The 10,135-nt window shown below is 52.4% G+C and overlaps 2 protein-coding genes across 2 annotated transcripts in view; both read right to left on the bottom strand.

Annotated features, from left to right (window-relative positions):
* PHACADRAFT_259171 (uncharacterized protein) overlaps positions 1-739 on the bottom strand; it is a 2,322-nt gene extending 1,583 nt beyond the window's left edge. Inside the window, exon 1 of the mRNA XM_007397648.1 lies at positions 242-739. Within this exon, the coding sequence (XP_007397710.1) occupies positions 242-615 (374 nt within the window). The 5' untranslated portion in view covers positions 616-739. The remainder of the gene's footprint in view (positions 1-241) is intronic.
* Positions 740-6,776: 6,037 nt separating this feature from the next.
* On the bottom strand, positions 6,777-9,155 carry PHACADRAFT_175458 (uncharacterized protein). The gene is made up of 10 exons (XM_007397647.1): positions 8,996-9,155; positions 8,731-8,933; positions 8,525-8,673; positions 8,346-8,461; positions 8,175-8,292; positions 8,099-8,103; positions 7,765-8,036; positions 7,581-7,706; positions 7,382-7,525; positions 6,777-7,321 (listed from the first exon to the last, which is right to left on the bottom strand). The coding sequence occupies exons 1-10, from the start codon at positions 9,146-9,148 to the stop codon at positions 7,231-7,233; spliced, it is 1,377 nt and encodes a 458-aa protein (XP_007397709.1). The 5' UTR covers positions 9,149-9,155; the 3' UTR covers positions 6,777-7,230.
* Between the last annotated feature and the right edge of the window lie 980 nt (positions 9,156-10,135).

The raw sequence follows: 10,135 nt of genomic DNA, 5'->3' as shown, positions 1-10,135 counted from the left end.
CTATCAGTCCGTTAACGTGGAATCTGCGGCCATAGGGCGCACTTGGAGCTTGCGGTTGAATTAAATCTGCTCTTCGTCTTACAGATCTGTTCAATAGCGTTCAGGGGGCCAGACGACGACAGGTGGTCAGCAACAGTCCGCAGTCGCTGCTCCAGAGCGATACGGTCGTAGTTCAGGTAGGCGGCCGCCAGAGCAGGGCACAAGACTTCTCCAAGGCCCGTCTTTGGGAGCGACTTGAGAGGTAGAGTAAGACGACGTGTGGTCCCTGCAAGTAGGAGACGGTGCAGCCACCCCGGATTGCGCAGCTCGCTCGACGCTGTGCACAGAGCCGTGACGTCCTAGCCCGCTTTCGACGCGAATTCGGTGCTGGTAGAAGACAGTATATGTGACCATGCCGCTGCAAGGCGGGCACGTCGGGCACACGAAGACAAGAGAGCATATGATGTCCCCAAGACCGCTGCTATCGCTGAAGTGCTCGATGTCGACGCTCGGGTGCTTGATACGTGGATACCAAATGCCACGTTCGATGGGGCACGGGTTACCATTCTCACCGAGTAACGTATTGTCTCTGACAACAAATCGGTCGCTTCTCGACCAAGACGCGACTCGACGCATACTGAGCACACAAAAACCCACGGCAACCTCTCTTGTGCCAAGAATAGGTAGTAGGTTCCTGTAGGAAAGGCATGGGTCCCGCAACGGTAGACTTTGATATCTGTGTAACTCCAATCCCAAAACGAACGTCAAAAGCGTGGCGAGATCTAGGAAATAGAGTACATACGACAAGGTCGTCACGTTACACCAGAGTTCTCTTATAACATGGTTTGGAAGGTGATACTAGTATGGCACGCGGAAGCAGCTACACCACTCCAGCTGAGCGGGGTCACGTATGGTAGTGGCGAGATGGACGCTCTTGAGCCCTGCGAAATTAGCTGGAGCATGAAGCTTACAGACACGGTGTCTTAAATCTTGTGACTTACCCACGTGTTGATAAGAGTTCGGACGTCGAGCGGCAATCACGTAGACCCCATGCACTTCTACCGCTAACTACCACTACCGTCACTCACGTTCCGTTATTCAAGTTCTCGTTGTATAAGCTTCAGAAATGAAGACACTCTCACATGATGCATGTTCTAGTTTCTCAGAGAAGCTCAGTGTTCCAAGGAAAAGTGAGTATCGCGATACGGACATACGATATCACAGCCATCATGATGCGGCCACAACGTAACGAGCTGCCCGTCAGCCGATGCAAACTTTATGTTGGAATTCACAATTAGTGACTTGTAGGGCTGTAAATTCCAAACTTGCTTGAGCCGACATCGAACCCACCTTCTGTTCCGTCCGCACTACGCACTACTTGGGAGTTTGATGCCAGCACTTGGCACCTGTCCGCTGGTCATTAATACAACGAAATCCCACTTTGTTCAAAAAGGAGTATCTTGCAAAAAAAAAAAAAAGCTTGAAAGCGATTCCGTCAATCATTTAGCTGTGCGTCAAGTTAAATTCATATATTCGTTTGTGCAGATTGCATTGAACAAGATAGTACATGGGCCGAGATGTGCGAGATGCTCTTTGGTTCGACTACAGTTGCAATAGTCTACACAGACAAAGGGCATGTGTGTCTGAGCCCCAGAAGATCTAGCTCGTACATGCACGACGTCAGGCCAGGAATAGAGTGGTATGCCTGCGCCAGGGCCATCTTCGACATCCCAGTATTCCATGGCCCATATCCACCCTAAGTGAGCAATTGAAGCGTTCACCATCTGAAGTCTTCCTCCAATGTGCGAATTTTGACAGAGTTGCCCCACTGGTACTCTGTCCGGTGTGTCTCGTGCCAACCATGGGCCGGCGCTCCGACTGCCACCGGCTCCAAGTTGACATCTGCTGTCACATTTCCACGCCACAGCAGCTGCTGCCCGGCTCGGTGAGCTTCTCTGAGGCTTGCATCACGCGGCGTGGAGTAGCAGGCGCTTAGCTGTGAGTGTGGCGTAGAACACTGACTGCGGCTGTGGGCCCAACGGTGTTGTGCGGGCCCGGCTGGGCCTGTAGCTGCGGCTCAACGGCAAGTAAGTAGAATTAGTTGCGAGCTTAAGCAGATGGTAAACGATTTCGTTCTGCCATCGAATTTTTAGAACTTCACTGAAAGTGTGTAGATTGAATGGATCAGGTGCTTACCCTCTTCGTAATGTTATCGGAGACTCGGCGACTCGCAGATGTTCTTGAAGTTCAGTTACCGAGATGCTGTACTGTACCTGTACGACCAGTCCGACGGAGCGGCAAGTTGTACGGCGACCTATAACATCGATCAAGTATACGGCAGTCAAACGGCGGTGGCGGTGGCAGAGCGGCGGCAACACAGCGAAGAGCAACAATAGCGCCATGGAAGGTCGAAGGCGCAAGTAGGTTTCTTCTCACCTAGTTTGTGGCGCGGGCCCAAAAAATTACAAATATTGCTTTTCATAGAAGAAGTGTGAGAAGCGGCGGCACCCCTTGTGACGACGTGATCGCCGCTCTCAAAAGCGGCGATCGAGGACTATCAGAATATTGCGGTGCGTCCTATGCAACACGTTCAACTTGTGTGTCACCCTCTTTATGTGTTTGAAGGGATAATGAAGGATCCTCATTTGGCACCCGCAGGCTGTGGCTCCATGGCCTGGGCCGTGCGGCTTGTGCAAGGGCCGAGTCGGAGTGTGCCACCTAAGCTGTGCTACTAAGGGCTCATGAAGGCCGGTTTGGCCTGGCCTGAAACGGCTGGCTTAGACGGCTCGACGGCCTGAAGTCGGGCCCGCACAACACTTAAAACTTGAAGTAGTCGCTCTGGATTAAGGTCGGAGGATCGATTACTATCCTAACAAAAGTTTCAAGGTGGTCTATCGTTTCAACGAGCTGTAGAACACAAATGCTGGGATAATAGCAAGACACGTAAACTCACGGGAATATGAGCTGCAACCAATTCCTGCCGTGAAGCTAATTTAGCCGGTGGGGGAAAAGAAGACAGCTGTTTTCTTGGTGTGTTACTGGTACTTACTCTCACGAGTCTTACGTCACTGTGATGCGGTTGTCTCCTACTGGTTAGCCCCGTTACGCCGTCGCGCTGGGGCTGTGGAGCGTTAACCTTGCTCTTGGAGCTGAGTGGCTCCTCTCATACAAGCTCAGAGTTGCACTAGGCTGGAAAAATTCGTGACACGGCTCTGCAATCTCCCATACGCTTTGACATGATGCTTGTATGGTCGCTCTCCAACAGCTGCGACTAGCATACAGCTTAAATGAGAGATCTTCCGCAACAACCAGCCACTGAAGAAATGATAGACCGCTTCTGCACGAACTTCTTATTTGGAGTTCACACTTGGAGTCTCCATCCGCTCCGCCTCCGCAGTATATTTTGGAGATTCGGTGCCTTAGATGTCGCCTGAATGGTTTGATAAGCCTGCCTACCATCCAGAATTTGTCTAGCATGCTATCCGGCGGCCGGCAACATATCTCAGCCCAATGATATTTGTTATCCAAGAGCACATGTTTATAATGTCTGTGCATAGTCAATAGTAATTTCACTGTATGAGTTCAGGGTCTGCAGCGAAAGCGAGTGTGCTGAGGCGGTCTACCGTATATCCAGTAGCTGTCATATCTTACAGTATCATCACGCGCTCGCTGGCGTTCTCGTTCTCCGAGTGCGGCCGATATCCAATTCGATGCCGTGACTAACTCATGAGGCTATTCTCGCTGCTCATGCACTCGGTATTCGAACGTGAACTCGAGCTTGTCGCAGCAGAACCATCGGACGATGTTGTCTATGAGCTCTGGAGGAAGATCTGCAGCCGTCGCCAGCGACATTTCTGAACCTTGTCAATCGTTCCACAGTTCCTTGCAGCGCTTTGTCCTTGCAAGGTCCTCAAGTTGGGTAAGCTACAATAGGAGCATGATGAAGATTGGTACGCGCAGATCAGAATGTGTCTGTCGAATAACCTACCCGTGGTCCAGTAACGGAAGTACCAGCGGAAAAGATAGTCCAATTTTGTGAAGTAAAGTAGGTGCCCAGCCTGAAAGCTCGTTCTTTGTTCTCTGCGTGCAAGCGGGATGGTGGCACAGCCCGAACCTTGTCAGCAAATGGCGACTCCATCATATCTTATCAAACGTTAGCGCCAGATCTAATCTCGTCGCCCCTCGACAGGCCTGGCACGAACGATCATAACGAAGTGTGGCGAAGAGCGGAGGTTGTCGGTCCGCTCGAGCGCGGCACGTTGGAACCCCGGCGCGATCTTGATATGTTGCCGACATGGGAACTGCGGGCCGCCGGCGTTCGGAACTCTAATTTGTACCCGCTCAAGGGAAGATCAACGGAGGAGCTGCAATTTGACCCCAGATGCGCTGTCGCAGGTGCGCTGAGTGCAACTGTACGAAGGCTCACTTGGCGCGTGCAAACGCGAGCTCGGCCTGTTCAGCCTCACGTGCCGCCATTGGGCTCGTAGATGCCGATTCCACATCTTCCAGGAGCTCACACTCCGCACGCGTGAGGATCTGGACACCTTCCTCGAGCTCATCGATCCTCCAGTGAAGGTCGAGCCAATAATGATTGACTGCCTCATCCGCCTCATCATCAACTACAGCGGCCCCTGGGTGAAGCCTTGGCTTCATCTCGTGTACACAGGAATGGCCAGGTATGGAGAGGAGTCGATGGGGACCCGCAGGACAACTTTGCGCTTGAGCGGCGTGTATCGTCACCAGGATCGCATCGCGAAAGACACTTACGCGCCCACGTCCTGGTGCGAAGGCCTTCCGAGGTCGCTTCCAGGCTCCATGCTCCCCATGAACGAGCTTACGCTTTCCGATATGCGTTTCCACAATACTGCGGAGCTTCTCCGTCTCGTCCAGAGTATCCCGGAACTGCGCGAGCTGCGCTGTACCAAGCTCAATTTCGACGACAAAATCCCCTCTCGCTACACTGATCATCGTCACAAGAGGGCTCGAAACTTCCTCAGGCTGATCCAGGTCACGGAATGCGGTTCTTCCAGCGACGATCTTGACCTTGCCTTTTTGATCACGGGTGTCCAGGCCCCTCACGGGTTCTTCAAACATGTCTTCCGAGACTTCTTTTCACAATGGGATGTCTTACACGGAGCCGCGCGGGCAATTTGCGGCATGTCTATGTCCAAGAATATTCGCTTATTTGCGCAGACGGGTATGGACCCTCCCGCATTCGGTGGGCTATATCTCGCAATTCTCGAATTCATTGCTCATATGGCATCTTTAGATATGAAAATCAATATGCTAAACGCGGAGGCGGTTGCCAGCCATGGTATTGACATCAGAGTGCAAAGTGCCCCAAATAACAGCTTTTCGGCCTCTGTTACGTCCGTGGAGTTCTTCTTCCTCAAGCAGCTCAAGGTCGGTGACGTCGCTTCGATGGACTGGCAAGCCATCGAGCAGGCTGCTCTCGACGTGCACCCCGCGGAAAAGCTGCGCATATATGCGCCCGAGCTCTCTGTGTTCGAGTGGTTCCTCGATGCTGTACCGGCCGGGAAGATCCTTTCTCGGCTTTGCCATCCAAGCAAAGTCGAGATCCTGTACACCTATGGCCCTCGTTTAACGGCGGGCATAACAGCAGAAAAGATCCTCCGCGCTCCCTCGACTTACACCGTCGACGGGCAAACCGTCCAGCTGAAGCGGCCGCAAATCATCCGCCTCGCTGCTTGCAAGGGCGACGTACAAAAGCAGAAGTTTCTTCGAGAGATCCTCGACTCACCCCAAACCGAGCGTCCCTAAGCGTGACTTGACGACGACGTCTAAGCCGTCAAGATAGATCATCGTGGTAACCCATCTTGTCCTGTCATGGAGCTATTCGGTTCTAACAAATGTAGTGTCTCAGGGATTGCCTCAGGGATTGCCTCAGTGCATATTGATAGATAATTTTTTCGTGTGCGTGTGGTTATTCTATATGTCGTGCTGTGACGATAGCTTTCCTCATCGCATGGTAGACATTTCAGTTGCGTATTCTAATGTTGGTACGCTCACAGCCCTTCAACGCTACGCGCGCCTCGTAGCGCCTACCATATTCTGTACCGAGATAAACTAGACTGAGACGAACCCGAATCCGAATATTGAATGGCTTAGTCACAACCCGATTTCTGATCGTAATTCAGGTTACCGAGCGTAGTTCGAAGCTTTGAAGCCTTCAGGGAAAAAAGTCTAAGCCCAGGTTCGCTGCGCAAGCTCCATACCTCCAGCAACTTGGCGGGAGTGCTTCCCATCACCGTACTACTAATCGTCGCGCGCAGCCAATTCGAGCCGCTGCCTTGCACGATCCTGGACACTCGCAGCAACATCTTTCTGCGCCGCATGCAATGAATAGCATCGGGTCCCCGAGGTTGTATTATCAGGCCCTCCCATGGCCGCACACAAGCCCTGCCCCTCTTGCAAGTTCAATTCTGCATCGCCTGGCATAAACAGAGCGATGAGTTTTTCGCCACTATCCCGTCCAGTGCCGAAGTCACGATTATTGGCTTCGCAAATGCGTACAGCGCTCCCTACCTCATGTTCTGGTGCATTCCCTTCGGCATTTTCTACACCGTCAGCCAGCTCACCGCGCAATTTGTTATGGGTCTCATTGCCATCGCTATATTGTCTTACCTTGAAGTTACAGACAGCGTGCGGGACGTCCGCAGCCTTGATGCCGCCTTTTCCTCCGCGACGCCGTCGGCCGCATTGAATATCGAGTCGCTCCTGAGCGCAAGCACGAGCGTACACTTCGGCGAAATTGTTCTTCTCGCTCTGCTCGCGTTGCATACATTTTACGCGACCGGGCACCAGTCGACAATCTCCTCGATCCAGTGTAAGTACGGCTACAGTCGATCCCGGTCCCTCTCGCCCTCAAAGTAGTCTCAGGAAGACCATGCTCGCACATATTCTCGCCAGCAACTCAACGCACTCGCCTCGATCGCGCAGTCTGCCAGCTCCAATACCCATGCATCCAGCGACTCCTTCCGTTCAGGTTGCTCTCGTTGAGCCTCTATCGAGCACGGTGCGGCAGATGGCGATCACGACGAAGTTGACGATTTCTTCCGTGACTCATGTTTGTGGAGATGATCTCACGGGATGCTCGTACATTTTTGAACTGTTGCCAGAGAGGATGTAACGACGAGCCAAAATCGTGCGATATTGTCTCATACAGGTAGCTATAAAATAACTAGTACCAGGCCAATTCGCTGTTACACGAGTACGTACCACACAATATCACTACATGTGCATATTCGCCAGCGCAAGCTCAATAAGAGCAATTCTCTCCGGACTCCGCTCTTCCATGCGGTACGGAAAAGGCTTGGGGTGACTAAATAGAACCTATGAAATCAGCGAGCACTGTTGGAATGGCATGAGCGGGTTGACTCACGCGAGGGTCGTACCACAGAACTCAGCAGGCGGAACAATGACACGCCCGTGCTCGTCTTTGGCGGGCAATATGTCGAATGCAAAAAGCATGTGGACGACAGCCAAGAATATAGTCGCCAGGCCGAAGTGGCTGCCTGGACACACCCTAAACGGCACTTGTCAGACACAATGGCGACGAGAATGACGGGAGAGATGCGCACCTACGACCGAAGCCGAAGACGATGTCAAGCGGGTCTTCTTGTGGTTTTTTACCCTCGTTTTCCTCGAACCTCTCTGGACGGTAGGTATACGGCTCGGGATACCTCGATTCGTCGTACATATATGCCCTGCCACTCTTTCTCAGCCCTCTTACCCACGCCACACTCACAAGAGAAAGATGCACACCAGAAGTTCGCCATGACCCAACTTCCCTTCGGAATGCGATAACCCTCGTAGACATCCTCCTCCGCAAGGCTATGTGGTACGAGCGGTGCGATGGGGTTGATCCGGAAAACCTCCTTCACGAGGCAGCCGATATACGGGAACTGTGCGCAGTCTCGCAAACCGGGAATCCAGTGCCCGTCGCCCGTGACGCGGTCGATCTCCTCCTGTGCCTTGCGCTGCACGTCGGGATTGCGTACCATCATTAGAATGAAGGTCGCCATGGCGGTACCGGACTCCAGATAGGCGAGTTAGGTCCGAGGCAGGGAGAGGGAAAAGAAGAGGGAAGGAGGCATACTGTGTCTGATCCGCCTGTGGATTCTCTCACGTCAGTTTATTTGCACGTCTTGAAATCGAGGGCGAGTGGTACAGACCAGAGTACAGGGATGTCGCTGTGGTATGGATATCTTTCTCATCCTCCGCAGACAGAGGCTCTGTCATTGATAGGAGCTGATCGGCGGTCCAACAAGAGATAGTACGCCCCTTGTCTTTCTGGGAAGTTCTTTCAGGACGACGTGGCCCGTAGGATATACGATGGCACGCACTATGTTGCTCTTGACCATCTCATACGGCAACGTCGCAAACTCCTCGATGCGAGCACGTGCCTGGCGCGCCCATGTCTTGAAATACGTACCAGGCAAGAAACTAGGGACGTAACGCACTAAAAGGTGTGAGCTCGCACGCAGGATACATATAAATATTCTACAGAAGACAGACAGCTCACAAAGAGGAAACGAGTCAACAAGCCACAGGCCCGGCTGAACCGCCTTGTGGGTTATCAGCGAGAATTCCTCAGCTAACTGCACCAGCTTGTCATCTCTACCCTTGGCCTCGATGCCGTAAAGGACCCGGATAATGAGTGACGTCGTTGCCCTGTTCATGATATTACGTCACAACTCGGCACGAAATAGGTCCTCAACAGTCACTGACCAACGGCAGTGTTCCATGGCATCGCCAGATACCCGCTTCATGTTCAGCACAAACTTGAGCGACTCAGCCTCTTGGACAGGCCAGTACTTGGCGGCGGTCCGCGCGTTGGTGAATGTCGACACCAATTTGCGTATTTTACGAAAATTGGGGCCGTAGTTCATAAAGAGCAAGGTGTTCCGCCCCACGAGCTCAGTAGCCATAACCTGCCATGTGTTAGGTTGAACTCGGATACCGTCAGCATGGAAGGGAGAAGACTGGTGCGCACCAAGCGAGGACGGTGTGAGTACGTGGCCGAACGCTTGTCGAGAAGGTCCCGGGCGACGTCCAATGAGTTGACTACTATGAAGTGGCGGCCCATGACGTTCATGTAATACATAGGTCCTGAAGGCGCGATATTCTTGTATTTTAGTATTAGCATTGCCTCTAAGTATGCTATGGTCATATCATATAGCACGAATCACGAAGCGTATGTCTTTGCAAAATCACTTCGAGGGAGCTGGAAAAGATTTCCTGCGAGAGGCAGGGGCTTTGGTCCTAAAGGCCGATCAAAATTGGCAGCTGTTTCACGTGAGAAACGACGAATACATACCAGGAGGTAGCTGTGCCCGCTGAAGCTTTCTGTGCTCAGTACCAGTACTGCAGCCATGACAGATCGGACCATTCTGCATGGGAGCTCACCGTCTGGTTTCTGCCTGTCCTTGGAGTAGATTCAACATGTAACGAATCACGCCTGCTAATTGATCAGCGCCTGGTACACCGTGACGGGCGTCTCGTCGATGGAGAAGGCCCTCAATCACCAGTCATACGGCAGGAACTCCATGCGGTCACTAATCAAAAAGCCAGCCGCAGCACAGGCGTGTGTGTGTGGGTGCCTTTGCGCTCCGCACATCACCCGTGTATCCCGCGAGAAGTGATTGAGACGACGGGACGGAAACCGCACGCACGCTCAGTCGGAACTTTCGTGGCGGTTTTATTAGGCACCAGAGGATGCTTTGCGCTCCTCATCTGGACTTTTTCCACCACACAACTGCGGCTCAATTAGCCGCGATGATGAAGGGGCTTTTTTTTTTTTTTGGGGGGGGAGGGCGAGTAAGTACTACGCAGAACTCAGGAGGCGACGTATACAGGTGGCACGAGTGCTCTAGTTTTTATTCTCCATTGAAGCGGCAGTAGATGCTGACAAATTGACTGCAGTTCGCAGTGTCCAAGCTCACCAAAGCGGCCCAAGAATGTGAATAGTTCACCTCGTATCGTTTAGACATCATATACTCGTTCTTTGAACCACCCTGGGTAGTTCTTGCTTACTGCTCGCCAATAGTAGGGAAGCCGGACAGTTGACACCTAAAAATAACAAACTCCTCGGTTACACTCGTATCAAGCCGTATCCAAGACACTCTCAGTCTGT

Source organism: Phanerochaete carnosa (assembly GCF_000300595.1).
Source record: "Phanerochaete carnosa HHB-10118-sp unplaced genomic scaffold PHACAscaffold_7, whole genome shotgun sequence".
NCBI classification, from domain to species: Eukaryota; Fungi; Basidiomycota; class Agaricomycetes; order Polyporales; family Phanerochaetaceae; genus Phanerochaete; species Phanerochaete carnosa.
This window is presented reverse-complemented; position numbering and strand designations above follow the sequence as displayed.